This window comes from Cibotium barometz, chromosome 51, assembly GCF_041138505.1.
Source record: "Cibotium barometz isolate CiBa-2024 chromosome 51, ASM4113850v1, whole genome shotgun sequence".
Lineage (NCBI taxonomy): Eukaryota > Viridiplantae > Streptophyta > Polypodiopsida > Cyatheales > Cibotiaceae > Cibotium > Cibotium barometz.
The window spans coordinates 44,912,272-44,934,100 of NC_141096.1; the positions used below are offsets into that span (position 1 = coordinate 44,912,272).

Below are 21,829 nucleotides of genomic sequence, written 5' to 3' on the forward strand. Positions count from 1 at the left end.
GAATGCTCGTGCGTGGATGCTCCTAGATGTTGAAGGATGAAACGCTGAGGGCTGAGGTGATGAATGCTTCAATCGCTTATGCTCCTTGTGCTGAAGGCTCCAATCGTTGAAGGCTTGATTACTGAATTATGATATGAATGATGGAACGGTGCGATGTTGAACTATTTATATGAACTTTTGATGCTAGTCGGTTGGCTACAGAGCTGGCCGACTGCATCATGTCTTGTATAAATGGATAAATACGGTAAAAATGCCAGTTAAATGCTATAAAATATGGGAAAAGTACTGGAATAATACTGAATAATATTCTGATGCTTTTGCAATGGTCTGCAATGGTCTAGATGGCCTACGTGCATATGGGATGAATGCTATGCATAAATGCACACATGTCTTGATGCAAACTCTAAGGCTTCTATGACATCTATATGCATGAATGAATCTCTTCAAGTGGGTTAAGGGACTTGACTGATTGACTGACCGACTCACTATGGTTGAGGAATGATCTAGCTCGTGCCTGACTTATCTTGGATTGAGGATTACAATGGGTCACGGCGTAGCATAAATATCATCCTAAAGGGTGCTAATACTGTATAATGTTGCGCTGATGATGATGAGCCATCTTGTCACCATGCACTACAATGCAGAGTGCATGTGATACCTAATCACAAATATTAAGCTGTATTAGCAGCATGTAAGGAGTCTATTTAAAGGCACTCTTCTCAATGATAATTGTGAAAGCGTTTTGAATCATTTTGCCTCTCTTTGAATCATGTTTCATCTCTCTCTTTCTCTCTCTCTCTCTCTTTTGGTCTCATAGGTCATTATGGCCTTTTGAAGACGTTAATATAAAATTTCATTTCATTTCTCTCTCTCTCTCTCTAATCTCAACACACTATCATTGAGATGACAGAGATCAGAGCTCAGTTTCACAGAGAGGGTCCGGAGCGACGGGCTTGCTTCAGAGCAGACCTAGGCATGTTCTTCAGGGAGCTGTGGACACCCCCTTCATTGATGTATACCATTTTATACCCCCAGTATGGTACAGGATGGAGCTAGCTAGGTTGCATATCATGATTGTATACTCCATGCATATAGCTTTGCATTCTCCTAGTAGTAGAGCTCCATCCTCTCCCCCACTCATTGTACTTATTGCACACCCAGATTCAGCTTTTTAGTTCAGTACTTTTTCATTTTGTCGGGATGACAGAGGATACCCCATACAGGTACACCGATTTGTCTCATAGGCCGAGTTCGGTCTTTTGGAAGACATTAATAAAATCTTTCTTTCTTTCTTTCTTTCTTTCTTTCTCTCTCTCTCTCTCTCTCTCTCTCTCTCTCTCTCTCTCTCTCTCATTAGGGCACCGACCACGCTCCCAGGGAGTCAACACTAATAGAGCAGTTATATGCTCGTCGGCCACGCCCACTAGGATCCCGACCACGGCATCCTCACCATCGCCAGATCAGAGCCATTATTGCTCGGCATCGAAGGCGCCTACCTCGCTTCTACGACCTCTCCATTCTAGACAGCCCCATGGCGGAGATACTTGATCTAAGGAGAGGGCAACACTTCAACTGATCAGCATACATGGATCTACTTGATATACATTTTTCAGTATTTTCCAGTATTTTCTACTCAGTATCATCTCGGAGTCTTACAGTTCTGTTCTTATAATTGTAGGACAATCAGTTTATTGTACTTTTTAGTCTCATTAAGTTGTTCTCTTTGATGAGACACCAACTTCAGATGTACTCTTAGTTTTGGTCTCATAGGCCACTATGGCCTCTTAGAGACGTTAATATATCATTTCATTTCTCTCTCTCTCTCTCTCTCTCTCTCTCGCGCGCGCGCTCAACTGGTGATGGTGCTCGACTCGTGCTCAACTGCGATGATGTGATCCTTGAGTCCGAGGATCTTCACCGCCGTCGCTCTCTCAAGTAAGCCCCCCGCCACCCCCCCCCCCCTCTCTCTCTCTCTCTCTCTCTCTCTCTCTCTCTCTCTCTCTCTCTCTCTCTCCATGGCGTGAGCACCTTCGCGCCACCCTCTCTTCGCGCTACGTGCTGGTGGCCCTTGCTGAGCTGCTGTGCACGCCCCGTCCACCCCGTTTCCCTCCCCCTCCCTTTTTTTTTCTTGTGCTGCGTTGTTGTGCACACCCCATCCACCGTGCTGCTCTGTTTCATCACAATCTGCTCTGCGCAACCCCCACGCCTCCCCCCTTTTTTTTTTGTTGCGCGCTGTTCTATTCAGCACAGGTTGCTTTGTGCAACCCCCACACCTCCCCTTTGCTGCTGTGCAAGCACTGCTATGTTTTGCTGTGTGCAGACTGAAAACATGTCCCAGTCCGAGGAAGGAGAACAGGATGGTGAAACCATCTTTCACACCCCCACCACGAAGGCACCAAATGCCTACAGTACAAGACTGAGGGAAGGGATCATGTCCCTTGGCTCACAAAGGATTGCGAAGATGGCCCGATGAGATGAGGCCCTTTATGAGGAGATACAGCTGCACATAAGGACAGAGATGAGCACCATGTGATAGGAGCTCGAAAAGGAATGGACTGAGGAGATGCATGCCCAAAAGAAAGTGATACAAAACAGTGAAGGAAGAGATATATGCCCAATTGAAGGGAGAAATGCAAGCCCAAGTACGGGTTGAGATGGAATTAGCCCAAGCCTTGATGCACACGGAAATGAAAAAAGGGATGCATATATGGAAGGATGACATGCTCCGGGAGATTGGCACAACGGTTGCATCGTATGAAGGCACATGTATGGCTGACTGCGAAAAAGACATCACAGAAATGCAAAACACTTTGGAATCATGTAAGGCAAAAGTGGCTGCAGGTGAGAAGGAAATGCATTCATGGGCTGAAATTGCCAGTGCCATAAAGAAACAAATTGAGGAAGTAAGCCCATGGATTGAAGTAGTAAAGAAGCAGAAGGATACACTAGTCAATAAAGTAGAGGTGATGAATGCTACATTGGAAGAGGGAGCCAAGAGACGGGCACGTGCCTTACATGTACGCGTAGTTGGTTGGGAAGATAAGGGAAATACCCAAGAGGATGCAAAAGCTCTTGCAACAAAAATTGGAGCCATTGATGTACCCATTGTTGCTGGAGCATGGCGTAGGCAGAGATGAAACCAGGGCGAAGATATTGATCATTAGGTTTGGTGACTTGGAGAAGAAGAAGAAGGCCTTTCTCTCCAAAAGGATGGCCCTTAAGGGGGAAAAGATTTATTTGGATGAGGACCTTACACCGGCACAGGCACATATAGCACACACCGGAAGGAACACATGCCGCGTTGTCGTGACGTGGGCGGTGTTGCTCGGAAAGCGCGGGACTTCTGGCTGTGAGAGTAGCTTCCAAAATCCCAGCAAGGAAACAAAATAGATAGCTCCTCAAGGAGCATAAGACATCACCATTTTTGTTGACATGTACATGTGCCAAATCACTTCAATTCTCGAAGCTTTGAAATTAGTATCATTCTCCCTTTCTCTTCCTTGGTTACAAGTTCATCATCACACATGCACTCCCAAAATCACACACACAATTACCATCATAATCATAACACACATACTAGCAGAGAACAACCGAGCTCCGGATCAAGAGGTAGAAATCAGCTCAACAACAAATGCACAGCCTATTGGAGCATACCCCAAAGAAACACCAACATACTAGATACTGGTAGCTCGAGGCTGGTCATGAGCACCATAGCACGATTGGGAAGGCCACGACTCCTGGATCTTAAAGCTTCAATCACCATTAATATTTCGAGGATGCTTGAGCTCTTTGTACACTCTATGGGCTCACACCATAGCTTCTGAGGCTCAGCCAAGAGCAGCGCCCTCCAAAACATTGCCAACGGATGCTACACAAACTACCACAGCAGCAAATTTTCTTGAGCTCGTTTTCAGTCCATGGGCAATGAGGGCCTTATCACCAGAGTGTCCAACGAATCGCCCTTCGCATGAATTCAACAGCAGTCACCTTCAATTTTCGGAAGTTTCAGGAGGCGTATCACTAGATGCAGCTTGATTTCCTCTGTAATTCGAAACCCTACATGGCATGAACAAAAGATATCCTCCCTTTTTTTGAATCTCTGGTTCATCTGCTCTCTGGTCCTGTTTTTTTTTACACTCCTCCCCGATTCTGCATAATCCCCCCTTCTCTGCGTCGTTTTCTGGTTTTTTCTCATTTCCCCATTTCTTTCCCACCAGAAAATCGGGCTTGCTTCGCTTTTGCAGCCCAAAAATCGCATTTTCCCTATTTAAAAAATACGCTTGCGCCTCCTTATTATTCGGATATTCCCCTAAAAAAGAATCCATCATTTTTTTTCTTCCACGCAAGCCGCCACCCTGCGTGTTCGTGTCCAGCTGCTGGTGGGGTGCTACTGTTGGTCGCCGTTTCTGTTTGGACACATACTCCTTCAATGCAATCTACCACAACCAGTGCCCCATCTGTATTCCTTAATGCTGCAGTCGCTTCAGAGGAAAAATTCGACATGTCCAGGAGAATCTATGAGATTGATGAGGTACTCATTGCCACCTTTATCACCCTTCTTTACATTTCCCATCTTAGGAGCCCGAATACTTGACAGATTCACCCTACGCTCCGCAGATGAACTTCCAAAAGGCACAGCATCATCAGCCACCATGATACAGTCTCCACTGATAACCTCTATAACTCTGCCTTTGAAGTTGTCATTACGAATAGCAGTTGAGTTTGATGGGGGAGGAACATAATTTATCCACAAACGCAGCCTCTCCTTCTTTGCCAATAATTCTGCATTCTTTAAAGCCCGTCTTGAATCTTCATCCAGCAGCTTTGCACTCCATTCAACTACTTTAGCTAGGCCATTCTTTGAAAGCTCAAGGGCCAAATCCACTGCAACATCACCATTCGGGTAATGCAGTGAGCCTATCAGATTACTGAACTTATCTGCCCCTTCCAAAACAATGCGCACATCTCTATGCAATGCTCGCACTTCAGTAAAATGCTTCGCCCCCCTTGCATAAGGGTCTGGAGGAACCTCCACACCAGCTGCTGATGCAGCTTTAGAAAGAGGTACTAAGTTTGAACTCCCCCTGACTTGAAATCTTCTGGCATCAACCTTCCAGTAGCATCAGTTAAAAAAAATCCAAAGCATTCTGATTATATCGATTTTGAGCAAGCACAGAAATCATGGCATTCCAAGACACGATATCTCAAAAGGGCAATCTTTCAAAGCCAATCCTTACATCATATATACTCTCACATTTCCATACATGTTGAGAAGGGCGTTCCCTACTACAAGGTCTACCATAAGCATAAAACTCCATAATTCACACCACACTTATGTACAGAGGCTTCGAGACCTGGCTCAGCCTCAGCTCGTCTTATTGAACCTCATTTACAATATGAACATATGTACTCAGGCATCATATAATGACTCAAGTCATGGCACTTAATCCCATGCATCTGGATTTGCATTTGATGGCCTCATATGCATGGTTTCACACCATAGACGTGCCATGGCAGGACATCGTGACGTGGGCGGTGTTGCTGGGAAAGCGCGGGACTTGTGGCTGTGAGAGTAGCTTCCAAAATCCCAGCAAGGAAACAAAATAGATAGCTCCTCAAGGAGCATAAGACATCACCATTTTTGTTGACATGTACATGTGCCAAATCACTTCAATTCTCGAAGCTTTGAAATTAGTATCATTCTCCCTTTCTCTTCCTTGGTTACAAGGTCATCATAATCATAACACACATACTAGCAGAGAACAACCGAGCTCCGGATCAAGAGGTAGAAATCAGCTCAACAACAAATGCACAGCCTATTGGAGCATACCCCAAAGAAACACCAACATACTAGATAGTGGTAGCTCGAGGCTGGTCATGAGCACCATAGCACGATTGGGAAGGCCACGACTCCTGGATCTTAAAGCTTCAATCACCATTAATATTTCGAGGATGCTTGAGCTCTTTGTACACTCTATGGGCTCACACCATAGCTTCTGAGGCTCAGCCAAGAGCAGCGCCCTCCAAAACATTGCCAACGGATGCTACACAAACTACCACAGCAGCAAATTTTCTTGAGCTCGTTTTCAGTCCATGGGCAATGAGGGCCTTATCACCAGAGTGTCCAACGAATCGCCCTTCGCATGAATTCAACAGCAGTCACCTTCATTTTTCAGAAGTTTCAGGAGGCATATCACTAGATGTAGCTTGATTTCCTCTGTAATTCGAAACCCTACATGGCATGAACAGAAGATATCCTCCCTTTTTTTGAATCTCTGGTTCATCTGCTCTCTGGTCCTGATTTTTTTTTTACACTCCTCCCTGATTCTGCATAATCCCCCCTTCTCTGCGTCGTTTTCTGGTTTTTTCTCATTTCCCCATTTCTTTCCCACCAGAAAATCGGGCTTGCTTCGCTTTTGCAGCCCAAAAATCGCATTTTCCCTATTTAAAAAATACGCTTGCGCCTCCTTATTATTCGGATATTCCCCTAAAAAAGAATCCATCATTTTTTTTCTTCCACGCAAGCCGCCACCCTGCATGTTCGTGTCCAGCTGCTGGTGGGGTGCTACTGTTGGTCGCCGTTTCTGTTTGGACACATACTCCTTCAATGCAATCTACCACAACCAGTGCCCCATCTGTATTCCTTAATGCTGCAGTCGCTTCAGAGGAAAAATTCGACATGTCCAGGAGAATCTATGAGATTGATGAGGTACTCATTGCCACCTTTATCACCCTTCTTTACATTTCCCATCTTAGGAGCCCGAATACTTGACAGATTCACCCTACGCTCCGCAGATGAACTTCCAAAAGGCACAGCATCATCAGCCACCATGATACAGTCTCCACTGATAACCTCTATAACTCTGCCTTTGAAGTTGTCATTACGAATAGCAGTTGAGTTTGATGGGGGAGGAACATAATTTATCCACAAACGCAGCCTCTCCTTCTTTGCCAATAATTCTGCATTCTTTAAAGCCCGTCTTGAATCTTCATCCAGCAGCTTTGCACTCCATTCAACTACTTTAGCTAGGCCATTCTTTGAAAGCTCAAGGGCCAAATCCACTGCAACATCACCATTCGGGTAATGCAGTGAGCCTATCAGATTATTGAACTTATCTGCCCCTTCCAAAACAATGCGCACATCTCTATGCAATGCTCACACTTCAGTAAAATGCTTCGCCCCCCTTGCATAAGGGTTTGGAGGAACCTCCACACCAGCTGCTGATGCAGCTTTAGAAAGAGGTACTAAGTTTGAACTCCCCCTGACTTGAAATCTTCTGGCATCAACCTTCCAGTAGCATCAGTTAAAAAAAATCCAAAGCATTCTGATTATATCGATTTTGAGCAAGCACAGAAATCATGGCATTCCAAGACACGATATCTCAAAAGGGCATTCTTTCAAAGCCAATCCTTACATCATATATACTCTCACATTTCCATACATGTTGAGAGGGGCGTTCCCTACTACAAGGTCTACCATAAGCATAAAACTCCATAATTCACACCACACTCATGTACAGAGGCTTCGAGACCTGGCTCAGCCTCAGCTCGTCTTATTGAACCTCATTTACAATATGAACATATGTACTCAGGCATCATATAATGACTCAAGTCATGGCACTTAATCCCATGCATCTGGATTTGCATTTGATGGCCTCATATGCATGGTTTCACACCATAGACGTGCCATGGCTATGCGGGTCTAAAGCAAACAAGCCATCAGATACTGCATCTCGGTAAACCCTAACTGTCTCACGTGTAAACTGATATCTCGGGTACCTATGTAAATGAGTGGCTGGCCCATCTCCTAGGGATCTACCTACTAGTGTGAAACTCAATTATGCATGATCGACTGCTTTGTCAATGGGCCAACTAGAAATCGTGAAACCCCGCACATCAGATATCAATGAGAGAGCTAAAACACCAAATGTGTGGTAGCCACAAAATGCAAGTCAACCCTTGCATGTGTGTCACATCCATATAATATAGAAGTACAAAAGTTATATGGATAGAGTGTCCTTTCACACTTGATATCCAAAGGGAAAAACCACATGGGAAGCCCTTGGTTAAGCCCTGTTCACACATAGCACTACCATATGTGAGCATATGTCTACAAATCTCCCCTGTAGTGAAAGTGTGAACCTATACAAGGTAGCAGATCACTCTCTGTATGAGAGTAAGCCCAAAGCTTTGCGGAAAGCTTCAAACTTCTCTCGAGGTAAAGCCTTTGTGAATAGATCTACAACGTTATCCTGTGTAGGGCAGTAAGATAAATTGATCTCCCCTGCATGTAAGCTCTCTCTGACATAGTGATAATGAATCTCAATGTGCTTGGTACGTGCATGAAATTTGGGATTTTGTGCCACGGCCATAGCATTCTGGCTATCAGTGAGAATGGTGGTGGGTGTCTGCTGACACTCACGAAGATCAGCCAATAATCTCCTCAACCATACACAATCTATTGTAGCTGTGAAGACTGCCCTGTACTCAGCCTTGCAAGTAGATGTGGCAACAGTGGGTTGCTTTTTGCTCAACCAAGATATGCATGAACTGCCAAGAAAAAAACAATTCCCACTGGTGGATTGCATGGTATCATAATCACCAGTCCAATCTGAATCACTGCATGCATAAAGCTGCGTATTGTTCTTCACGATAGAAGAGATTTCATCTTGCATGGCTTGCACCTAGTGCTCATTCTCATATGCTTCTTCATAAGAAGAAGGCTCTTCTGAATCAAAGAGACTACCCATGGCTAATGCAGACTCCCCATGATGCATATTCAATGCATGGCTGGAACTAGCCCTTGTTCTACTTGTGAGTGGAGCTGCAAGTTTGCTTTCTTGCAAAGTTTTCAGCAACCATCTTGGCACCGACTTGGCTGTGTTTATGGCTGTTTGCTCTTCCTTGATAAGATCTTCTACTTCTTCCATAGAATGGGGCTGAATTGCTGGCTGCTCCACATGTTCTACAGGATTTTCTTGTGTAGGGGCTGGCTGATCTGAATCCCCCCTAATTGCAATGGGTAATAGTCCATCAAACATGTCCTATATGCCTATATCATTACTTTTATACAAGCTATACATGGGCTGTACTGAATTTTCAGCAAATACCACATCTCTACTGACAAAAATCCTTCGTGTTGTTGGATTATAAAGAGGGTATCCTTTGCTCTCATTGCTGTAGCCCACAAAAATGCATTTCATTGCTTTATCATCTAGCTTTGTTCGGAGTTGTTTTGGCACATGTGCATATGCCAAACACCCAAATGTACGCATGTAATCCACTTTTGGCATTCGGCTATACCAAGCCGCAAATGGTGTTATGGTTTTCAAAGCTTTTGTTGGACACCTGTTCAACACATGAGTTGCACACATTATAGCTTCCATCTAAAAATTGTGAGGCAACTTTTGTGCTTTCACCATGCATCTTGCCATCTCCATGAGAGATCTGTTTTTCCTCTCAGCTACACCATTCTGTTGCGGTGTATAAGGCACAATACATTGGTGTTTGATGCCCTTTTGAAGCATATAATCCTTGAATGCATTTGACATGTATTCTCCACCTCTATCTAAGTGGAGTGTTTGGACTTTACATCCACACATATTTTCAGCCATTGCTACAAAGTGTCGAAAGCATGTAAACACCTCTGCTTTCGCTTTCAAGGGGTAAACCCAAGCAAACCTGGAGTAGTCTTCAATGAATGTGACAAAATAAAGATGCCCCCCTATGGATGGTGTCCGCATCGGACCACATACATCACTGTGTATGAGCTGTAATTTACTTTCAGCTCTAACAGCTCCATCCTTGGGGAATGGTTTTCGACGCATCTTTCCCAAAATACACCCCTCACATACATGTCTTGTTGGAGACTCAAGAGGCGGCATATTATCAACCATATGATGCTTCTGCAAAAGCATCAAACTCCGAAAATTTACATGCCCAAAACGAGCATGCCATAGCTCTGCATCATTCATAGCAGGAGTGTGGGCAGCCACTGTATTTGCAATATAAGTACGCTTGTCATAGCTGTCCAGCTTATACAAGCCTTTGTATCGTGTTCTAGAAGTGACTATTTCATAACCCTTTGATGGGTCTTTTACCAAAAACTTCCCATCTTCAAATTCAACCTTTAAACCTTAGGCGTTTATGGTTGAGACGGAGAGCAGATTTTTCTTTATTCTTGGAACATACAATACATTTTTCATACATATATTGGCACCATTGACTGCAACAAGTATGACATTGCCAATTCCCTTTACTGGATATGTGGTATGATCTGCACATGATACAGTGCGGCCATTTGAAGCATAAACCAAGTGCTGAAATACATCTTTGCATGAAGTGATGTGGCTCGAAGCACCACTATCAAAATACCATGATACATCCTATTTGTCAGATGCAATGCAAGACATATCATTGTGTGAAGCATTGGTGTGTCACTAGTGCATGTGACCAAAAAAGTGTACTCTTCTTGAATTACATTAGTTGATTGTTGTGCTTTGTCATCAGAAGAGTTTGCTACTGCATTGCTTGCATCTTTCTTTTTCTCTTTTGCAATCCGCTTTCTACATTCATTGATGTAGTGGCCAGGCTTGTGGCAGTAATGACATTTGCCCTTCTTTTTAGGCTTGTTTGCATCCCCTTTGTCAGACTTTTCACTACCAGAAGAGGGCTGTCTATGACCAGCCTTACTAGATTGTTGTCCCCCATGCTTAAAGCTCTTTGCTTTACCCTTATCCTTGGCTGTAAATGCCTGTCTCCCCCACAGTTGCTAGATAGGTTGGCTCTTGTTTGCTCTTCCTGTAAGAGTAAACCCACCAGCTCTTCAAAAGTGATGGGATCACCACCCCCTCTCATAGAGAGGTTGAGAGAGGTGTGAAAGCCCAAGTAGGAAGGTGGTAAAGAATGAAGAGTGTTGGTGACCAGCTGTCTGTCTAGGATAACCTCATCAATGTTGAGCAATTTTTCCTGCAAAGCTTTCACTTTGGTGAGATGATCTGACATGAAGTCACCCTCATCCATAGAAAGAAGATCCAATTGCCTCTTCAAGTAGGCAACTCTTGCCTCGTTGCATACCCGATACATTGCTTCCAATGTGTCCCGCAAGCTTCGATGTCTTGCAAGACCGAATGTGTGGAATAATAGTCCTATGCATCCCTAGAGTCCCAACTTTTCTGCTCTTGTGTGGGAGTAGGTTCTACCTCAGGAGCTCTTTGAGCACCTCTCGTTGCTGGCTGTATGGTAAGTGGGTGTGTGTTGTCACCACACACGATCCCCCAAAGCCCTTTGGCTACTAGCAAATTATGGATCATGAAACTCCAGAGAGGGTAGTTTGATCCATCCAACTTGTCCTCTTGGTTGAGCACACCAAATACATCTGTAGCATTTTGAGCCATGTCGACAAAATACACTTGCAAGCAAACCAAGCACCAATGTGCACTGCCAGGCAACCAAATGTCCTGTACAAATTTTTACCTGCAACCTGAAGCAAGTATAAACCTGCACCAAATTGTCCAATTACACACAATGTGTATACATATGTGACAAATCACTGCTGTAATCCCCAATTACATGCTCCAATCTAAAAAGCCCCAATTTTTATGCACTGCAATTGCTTCAATGTACACTTAATTTGCTGATTTTGCCAATTCTGCACCAAATACTTTCTATGCAATTGTGCCTCCTGCAATTTTCTATGCAAAGGGGAATTTTGCCAAACCTCCAAAATTCACTGAACCTGCAGTAGAATGTCTGCGACCCCCCCCCCCACACTTTCCTTTTTTTAAAATTTGAATTTAAAATACCTGCAAGCGAGATGCCGTGCTTGAGATGTCCAGGTACATACAGCGGGTGTCAGACGAGCAGGTGTCAGACGGCGGGTGTCAGACGAGCAGGCACAGACGGCGGGTGTCAGATGAGTAGGCACAGGCTGCCCGGTGGGACCCGTAGGCTGCAGACCGGCGAGGGACGGGACTTCAGATCTGGGCGGCGGCGGGTGTGTGGGCAGTAACGCATGCTGATCTAGACAGAACTGTAGGCCGGATGGGCCTGTAGCGCTGCGGAGGGCACAGACGGGGCGGTGCAGCCACTGGGCGAGGTGGCGGTGGAGCTCCCCGAACTAACTCCACCGGGAACAGGAGGCGGTGGACCTCTGAGCAGCAGCGCCGCCGGGCAGGGAGGCTGGAGCGGGCGGAGGTGGTTCTCTCCACAGTAAGAACGCCGGTGCTGGAGGCTAGATTGGGCGGAAGTGGCAAGAGGGTGACGGACGGAGTTTGGTCGCCGGAACCTGGTCGACGGACGAACTGCATCGACGGAAATCTACTGGCGATGGAAGAAATACAGCGGTAGCCCAGCTTTGATACCAATTGTTGGACTCACACACTCACACACACCAACGTTTCCTGCAGATTAGGATTAGGTGCAGGAAGAAGAAGCTCACACAGAAATGAGGGAGAGAGAGAGAGCCAAAACACCAAATGTGTGGTAGCCACAAATGCAACTCAACCCTTGTATGTGTGTCACATCCATATAATATAGAAGTACAAAAGTTATATGGATAGAGTGCCCTTTCACACTTGATATTCAAGGGGAAAAGCCACATGGGAAAAAGTGCCCTTGGTTAAGCCCTGTTCACAGATAGCACTACCATAAATGAGCATATGCCTACAGCCCTCTGGATGAGATTACGAGAGGATTGGCAGGTGTACTACATGCATCCGCCTCATATGCATTTCCCTGCACTATGATCCCTTCCACCCCCCCCTAGCATTGCCCCACAGAACAGTTGGTATGATGATGAGTGTTGTGAGACAGGGGCACAACTACAGCGTGAGATTGCCATTGGGACTCACACACATAGACAGGCCAAGATGATCTTTTGGCGCCTTGTGTGGAGGAAGAAACGAGCCTACGTGAGGAGATCTACCAACTCTTCCTAGGGAAGGACAGCAAGAGGGCATGGAAGATGTTTCAGGAGAGACAACTTGGTACTTCGATTACTGCACCTAAGGCGGTATGCTTATGCTAGAGAGCTATATGATGCACCACGACAGCCCCCCACCCCCCCTCCACTAGGATCTAGACCTACTAGCAGCACCTTTTTTACTGTGCGGATGGTGCTAGATGTGATAGACAGGTTACAGATGGAAAGGCACAGGACCATGATGGGCTAGTTGGAGAGCATTTCTCATATGCGCGCGATACTTTGGCTCCGCTGATTGTACATGTGTTTAATCGTGCCATTTGTGAGGGTTTCCCGGCAAGCTGGACATAGCACACCATTGGACCACTCTTTAAGAGTGGGGACCCCATGGTACCAAGCAACTATAGGATGATCATGATTGGTCATTACTTGGCCAAACTATATGGCTCTATATTGGAGACAGAGCTGAGGCATGGTCATTGAGCATAGGGACAGGCCGGCTTCAGGAGAGGACTTACTACCTCGGATCACATACTGACACTTCGGGCACTTATTGATGAGGGTAGGGCACAAAAGAGAAGGATATACTGTTGCTTTGTGGACTTCCGCAAAGCCTTCGATACCGTACCACGTGCCAGGCTTATGCACAGATTGCATAACATTGAGGTACCTGAGGATATGCAGTGGGGGATATATGCTTTGTATGAGTCTGTGACAGGCAGAGTCCGAGCTCCAGGCAGACTATTCGATATGGTGACCAGCACAATAAGGGTGAAGTAGGGATGCCCGCTATCACCCACCCTCTTTGGACTGTACATTGATGTGGTCTTCGATTATGTAGACAGATTAGGAGGCCCAGGGGCATGCCTGGTAGGGGTGTTGATACCCATCTTGTTATATGTTGATGACTCTCCGGAGGGATTACAGAGACATTTGGATGCATTACAGGCATTATGTGCGGATAGAGATCTGACAATGAACCTTGGGAAAACCAAGGTTATGGTGTTTAACACCACATAGGCATGGGTGACAAGATCAGAGCCTCAGTTCACTTTCCGAGAGGAGCCGGTTGAGTACGTCAGGTCATATGTCTATTTGGGAGTTACTTTCACAGGACTGCATTTCTCCCTGAAGGAGGCAGCAAAAGCTAGATTAGCTCGAGGGCATGCACACTTGAGAGGCAGTGTGCACACATACAGTTTTAGGAGCCGCGCACCAAATTGTGGCTATTCGATACACTTGTCACACCGACCCTCCTGTACGGAGCTCCAATTTGCGGGCCCAGCATACATCACAGGTCTCAGAGAGGGACGGATGAGGGATGGAGGCATATGGAGAGACCACTGATTATGATGATTGCCCTTATGATTCGGAGCAAATCATCAGTACCACATGAGATTGTTCGCGCTGAGCTGGGTGCCGCACCAGTAGTGACCGAGGCCCTATTCCAGGTAGTTACCTTTTTACAGCGGCTATGGGAGATCCCTTAGCAGAGGTACTCCCCGATTGGCATTGACCTCATCCATATAGTTGGAAGAGGATGGAGATACTCATTGCTGGTATGCTCAAGCCTCAGATGAGATCTTGGTTTGACCTACATGGTTTGCGGATAGAAGCACTCCCATCCTTTCAGTATAGCTTGGATTGTCCATTTTTGGATCTCACCCGCTCAGAGCAGAACTGTGTGATTATGATGGATATCGTCAGAGTGGACACAGAGAGGACATGGACTAGTCCCCTTGAGCCCTTAGGCATGAAAATGGCTCATTACAAGAGCCATTTTCTGCACCTCTCACCAGATGGTTTTATCACCCGCCCGGTCACATGGATGTACACCTATCATATGGGATATGTTATGCCACTGGACAGATCCGGACCACATCACACCAGCAGGGCGATATGTGCATTAGATCTTGGATGATCGCATTTGTCAACTATGCTACTAGGAGACTGAGTCAGAGAAGCACTACATTTGCCGATGTAGAGTCTATTATGAGATCCGAGGGAGAGATCACTGTCTCTTCCGAGAGGGTTTTGGGCTGTTACGCAAGGTCATGGAGTTTGAGGATGAGAGATGCCTGGGATTGTCCCTACTTGAGCTCAGGAGACACAGAGAGACCCTCTTGGTAGACAAGAGACCGAGCCATGATGTACCTAGACAGAGGATCTTGACAGATTTCTTCAGCACCAGCAGCCCAGCCCACACGCTTCGTGATACTTCGTCCATCGGGCCATTAGGACACTAGCCACGCTCCTAGGGAGTCACCATTGATAGAGCAGTCGTCTTATGTTGTGCTCGTCGACCACGCCCACAAGGATCCTGACCACGGCATCCTCACCATCGCCAGATTAGAGCCATTATTGCTCGGCATTGGAGGCGCCTACCTCGCTTCTACGACCTCTCCATTCTAGACAGCCCCATGGCGGAGATAATTGATATGAGGAGAGGGCAGCACTTCAGCTGATCAGCCTACATGGATCTACTTGATATACATTTTCCAGTATTTTCTACTCAGTATCATCTAGGAGTCTTACTTACAATTCTTATAACTGTAAGATAGTCAGTTTATTGTACTTTTCAGTTTCATTTGGTTGTTCTCTTTGATGAGACACCAACTTCAGATGTACTCTCAGTATTGGTCTCATAGGCCATCATAGCCTTTTAGAGACGTTAATATATTATTTCATTTCATTTCTCAGCCATACTCATTAGCCCCATGCTTGATATTTTGGAGAGTGGTATACCATCTATTGGGGGCTGATGCTTCTCTCATGTTCCATGTTCTTGTTATTCCATGATGAGATTTCCATGGACAATTTTGTGTCACCCTTGTGAGATAGCTTTGTTTTGTTTCTATTTTATTTTCAGTTCCACGATGAGATATGCCATGGACATTATTGTATCATTTTGGTCTCATAGGCCCATTGGGTCTTTAGTAGATTAGTAGATGCTTAATATATCTTTCTTTATTTCTCTTTGTTTATGCCCTAGCCACAGCCATGCCATGTTATGATCCACCATAACCTCTACTTCATTGTTTCATTGTTGTTGTTGCCACCAATTCTAGGCTCTGAGTGTACCAATTCTTTAGAATTGAAAAGCCCCGCCTCCTTTTGTTCAATCACTAGCCAAACTCTTGGAAGACTTTGATACCTTGAAAGTCTTGGTGGGGACTAACCCTAATCCTAGTAGCTAGCCGCGTGACACATGCATCTAATGATTGAGGATCATGCATCTAACATAAAACATGACCCACCTCAGCCAGATGGCAGACTTGCAAGTCAGCCATGGGCAGCCAGCGATGATCATCCGAGGATAGACAACAGCAAAAAGGGGGCGGACATGTTCTGAGTCCTGATAGGCATGCAGGTCAAGCTAGTCGGCCAGCAGTAGGGGGGGGCTGTCTATAAAAGGGAGTCCCCTATTTCTTCATTATTTCCGTTGGAGCCTTAGCACCCAAACTTCCCCTCTTTCCTTCACATTGTGGGCAGCCACAGGTCAATATCACCAGCAGGTTTCTCTCTCTCTTCTCAGTCAGTATTGCCCTGCAGACAGAAGCTTTAGTGCAGCTTGGGTTCACCGAGAAGACATTTTACAGTAGAGATTAGGGTTCTCTTTTGTGTCAACCTTGAGATAAATCGATTGGCTTTGTAAATGGAGCTTCTGCTCAGCGATATAATACAGGAGTAGTTTATGTATCTGTTTTGCTTGTGTTTCTAGTCCAAGTCTTCCACTGTTTTTTGATATCTATAAAGCAGTTGCTTTTTAGACAGATAGGCCTTGCAGTAAGCAGTTTGGTATTAACAGATCTAGGTTCTTTTGTATAATTGTATGCTCTATTGTGTTCAGGAATTTTTTGGACATTAGGATGAAGCAAGTCTTTATTTCTCTTCCTCATTTTCATCTGTTCTCAGTTTTGTGCTTCGTAATAGTTTGCATTGGGAGTTTTACCCCTTTTTTGGCCTTTTCACATAATTACCCCATGGCCTGACCTGTGAACTGTTGGTTGCCTGGTTGTTTTGGGCTGCTCAAAGTGGCTGCCATTCTGCAGCCTTTCTGTACATGCGGTTTTGGCCTATCTTAGCTGTACACAATTGCTTCTCAATGTCCCAGCCAGGTAGTCTCACAGGCCCTGTGCCACAAGGACCTGAAAACCTTTTATAGGGATGCACCTACTGTACCCTTGTGCATCCTTTACTTCACCTTGACTCAGGGCCTGTGTTCCATCATACAAAAATGGGCAGCACTATACGCTGAATGCTAACCCCAGTATTCCCGAGTAGTCATGCGAGGTGCATCCTTGTTTGGGGATGATGCCCTTGATGAGTCTCGCGTACTTTTGAGCGTGTCAGCTTGGGCCTTGCAAGGATTGAGGGCGTCCACTCACCGTGTTGAGGTCAGCAGATCATGGTTTTTTCATACAATGATTGAAGCACTGCAAATGGTTTCAGAAGATAATGAGCTATCTTACGTCAATTTTTTGAATGCTGACAGTGAGGGTGGATTCTTCAATGCTATCATGAGCTTCCCTACAAATTATCCCAACAGTCCTCCATCTGTAAGGTTCACATCAGAAATGTGGCATCCCAACGGTAACGACTTGATCTTATGGGATTTGTTTTTGGCCCGACTCTTTGCTCACCTGCTATTTTGGAGCACTTTCTAGTTATTAAAGTTTCAATTAATATGTTTTGTCTGCTCCAAATCATGTTTCAGTATATCCTGATGGGAGAGTTTGCATTTCCATACTCCATGCTCCTGGGGATGATCCTAATGGTTATGAACTAGCTAGTGAACGGTGGTCCCCTGTGCACACAGTATGTGCTTGCTTGACTGGATTCAAAATTTGTCAAGATAGTGTTTTTTTTTGGGGGGTTTTGATCAATTATTTATGCGTCTGCAGGTGGAAACTATTCTATTAAGTATAATTGCAATGCTTTCAAGCCCTAATGATGAATCGCCAGCCAACATTGATGCTGCTGTAAGCTCTCTCCCTACATAAAAAAGTTGTGGTAGTGCTTGCAAATTAAAGTAGTCTTGAGACGTTTCCGTGTGTGCCTTTGCGTGCACATGTGCACACGTGTGGGTGTTATCTTGATTGACTAGTTGGGTGAGAGATGGAGTAAGAAGCCTGTGCACCGGGAATACGTGTTTATGCCAATGCTCTCTTGACTCACAGAAAGAATGGCGGGAATCCCAAGAAGACTTCAAAAGGAAGGTGAGCCGTATTGTGAGGCGATCCCAAGAGGCCTTTTGAAATGCTAAAGATTTTATACAGCTGATGGGGGAAATTTATTATGTAAGGTGTAATATGGATCAACATGCCCATCAAATTGCTAGATCAAAATATTTGTGAGATGCTATTATCTTGCTTTGTGGGGTTTTGGCAGTGTGGTTATGTTGTGCTTGTATGTCTACATGGGTTAATTTATTGATCATTGGTATACAGTCGACCATAATGCAGTTTAGCATGGACACATTTGCAAGAAATTGTGGTTTTCGATTCTCATGTTCAGGGGATTGCTGCCCTCAAATGGCATCTTTATCATGTGCTCAAACATTATATGGCTTGTGCAACTTTGTATATTTTTATGAAGTAAAATGTTGATAGTGGTAATTTTTTTCTTGAACCCTGTCTAGAAATTTGTGAAGAAAGGTATGCACGTAGTAAGATTGGTTACCTAAATCTCCCCGCCCATGGGGATGGGCAGGAAGTTGGATGAGCACGACTGCCCTTGACCATGGGAAGGGGGGCTTGGATGATAGTGGGTGCACTGTTGTCTAACCTTACTGTTAGTTCTTTTGCTATACGTAGGCTTGTAAACTGTATGAATGACTCCACAGCTTGTTGATTTTGCAAGTCCGTGTCCACGTTCTATGGTTAGATGCCTTCCGTAACAGGGATGTAAAAATACATACTTCATTATGTGATTTTTACTCTCATGGTTGGTAGTTTGATGACTGAGAATGTGTGAGAGGGAATCCATCTTTGAAGGGCCTTCATCTTGGGCTCTTGGAAGTGTCTAGTGGCACTGTCTCTCTAGGAGGGCAAGTGCAGCGTATCCCCTAGTCAATCTGTCATGTAATGCCTATATCATGAAGAAGCAGCTCTGGAGCTCGTGAAAGTCACCCCCAAGTAGATATATGAGTGTGCTACCTCCACCTAGCTGCCCATGTAGGGGATCTCTCTATGTTTTCTCACCCTAGGGGAAGTATAGAAGACCATGGACCTTCATCTTCCCAAGGTTGACAGGCAAGCCCCTCTACAAACAGAAGTCTTGTAGGGCATCCATGTGCTTCTATAGTCCCTCTTGTGAGTCTGCAAACAAGAACTATATCATCATCATATAAGAGAATAGAAATAAGTATCCCTACTAGGGATGCCCCTCCACCTCTCACTCTGCCAATAAAGTCTGAGATCTCGTCAATGAATAGACTGAAGAGGGTGGGGGATAGCGAGCAACCCTATTTCACCCCAACAGTTCTAGTTATCTCCTTTGAGAGTCCTTCAGGGCATCTCACCCTCCCAACCATCGACTCATATAAAGCAATAATACCCAAAAGCATGTTTGATGGAACCCCAATGATCTGTAGGTGTTGTAGTAGGTGATCACGTGGCACTATATCAAAGGCTTTGCGAAAATCCACGAAGAAATAGTAGAGGCGTCAACAGCCATCAGCCTTGGCCATCTCAATAAGGCTGCTGAGCGTGAAGATGTGATGGAGATGTGCATGAACCTTGCCTAGCCTCATGCTCTATGTCCCTCTCTCTCTATGAGAGCTCTATCTCTAGCACGGATCCATAACCTACACCCATCACAAATCCTCACATCTAGCACACTTATGCACACACTTCACCATATTCCCAATCAACCTCCACTCCCACACCCACCCGAACCTCGCCCCACTACATCCACTTTTTTTAGGTCACCATGGCGCGGAAACTCCAAAATGGCGGCTCCTAGGATCATGAGGTAGATCGAGATTAGATTCGAGCACCTATCACATGTAGCCAAGACCCTTGCACCCCTCTTGGCTTACTTGTTTAAGAGGGCATTGGTGGAAGGCTTTCCCCACACTTGGTCATCACATATCATCTCACCCATACACAAAGCTAGGGACATTATGGAGCCCAACAACTACGGGACCATCACGATCTTCCCTACCTTGGCCAAGATAGTTTCAGCTTTATGTTTTTGAGGGAAATATATGTTTCTGCCATGGAATACTCAAGTTTTCTTTCTTTTTTTGAGCTTCTAAATTGGGGGAAAAGTCTTTCTTTACTTTCCCTATTTCAAGCTTCCATGGAAAACTTTCTCTCACCTCATCTAGCTCACCCTTCACCTCTCATATCTTTCTATATGTCATGCCAATGGATAGCTCACATCATAAGCTACACATGGAGCTCCATCTAGCCCAACTAGAGTTGTTGATGCACCATGAGTTTGCCCAAAAAATGTGCCATTTCGTGGAAGCCATTGGAAGGTGAATATGTTGTGAGAGGTCACTCTAAAGCTTGGAAGGTGAATATGTCGCGAGAGGTCACTCTAGAGCTTGGAACTTGTGCTACTACATGTAAGCTCTTAAACAAACCCTCTAGTTCTTAATTTAGGGAAAATTTTAGTTATTTAGGGTTTGCTAAAAAATTAGAGTTTTTTCTTATCCTCTCTCTAAATTGATATCACCATAGGCTTCTACATGCTTTCATTACCCTCCTCTATGCTTTTGTACATGAAACTTGAGTATTTTAGGGTTGAAGGAGATAGCACAAGCGGAAGCATAAACAATAAACATATGAGAGAGTGTAAAGTAGAATAAGAGAGTTGGACAAGATCACCTTTTATAACAGCAGTAAAGCTTTACAATGGCAATGGCCAGCAATTGGATGTTGAACTATGTGCAAGGAAATTGGATGAAGGAGTGAATAATGAGGAACTCCTTATATAGTGCATCAGTGAGCTGGCCGACTACCTCTAGGGTTGGCCAATTGCTCACATGACAAATAAATAGGAGAAATGCAATAAAATGCCCAAATAAATGGTAAAGCCCTAGAACACTCAGATGCACAATTCTAACACCCCCTCTGTAGCTCATAGTGTGCAAGAGTCAGAAGAAGATAAGTCGATGAAGATGCAACCATGGACCCTCCAGCACCACGAATACTGAAATCGCCTCAGAGAGAGCATACACCAACCTGTTTCCTCGAAACAAGATGCCACGAACAGCAAGGAACTTTGCTTGGTCACGAATTCCTACACAAGTGTGCAGTGAACTCCAAGAATAGATGATGAGCTACAGGACACTGCGCCCATAATCCCCAATAGTGGACGGAACACATCATGTCCCAGAAGCCTCAAACAATGAACTTGGAACAGATCCAGTTCATAATCTTTGTTGTACCGAAGATAACCCTACCAGATGTCTAATGCTTGGAACTCTGAATCACGGTTCCCATGCACCAGTAAGTGGAGCTGTAATCAGTCCCCTCTCTCGCCCACAAGCCTCTTCTGGCTGGAAGCACATGGGACGAAATTGCATGTATACTAGAGAAGCACACCATCTGGGATCTCCTGAGGAAGCGCCCTGGGAGCCCTAGAAGTGGTACTAGAATCTGTATCACTATCGTGTGTCGTGTCTTTGCCTTTCCTTTGAGATGAAGCCTTGTCCTTGGTCTTATCCTTCTTCTTGGACAAACAATCCTTGGACAGATGTCCTCTTTTCCTGCAAGAGAAACAACGACTCCGACCTTTCTTTTGAATTGAGGAAAGTGCGTGGTCAGAACTGTTGAGTGACACCTTCAACTTACCCTGTGAGATGATATAACATCATAGTCCAGAGGAAGCTTAGTGAGGATAAGAGCAGCCAACTGAGAAGAGGACAAAGTAGCACCCATAGCTAGTAACTGG

At 45.0% G+C, this 21,829-nt stretch overlaps 1 protein-coding gene across 1 annotated transcript in view; it reads left to right on the forward strand.

Moving 5' to 3' along the window:
- The window catches only part of LOC147609670 (ubiquitin-conjugating enzyme E2 7-like), a 49,757-nt gene extending 31,319 nt beyond the window's left edge, over nucleotides 1-18,438 (forward strand). Inside the window, exons 3-6 of the mRNA XM_086788045.1 lie at nucleotides 17,418-17,515; nucleotides 17,640-17,740; nucleotides 17,827-17,904; nucleotides 18,103-18,438. Of these exons, the coding sequence (XP_086644171.1) occupies nucleotides 17,418-17,515; nucleotides 17,640-17,740; nucleotides 17,827-17,904; nucleotides 18,103-18,180 (355 nt within the window). The 3' untranslated portion in view covers nucleotides 18,181-18,438. The remainder of the gene's footprint in view (nucleotides 1-17,417; nucleotides 17,516-17,639; nucleotides 17,741-17,826; nucleotides 17,905-18,102) is intronic.
- The last annotated feature ends 3,391 nt before the right edge of the window (nucleotides 18,439-21,829 follow it).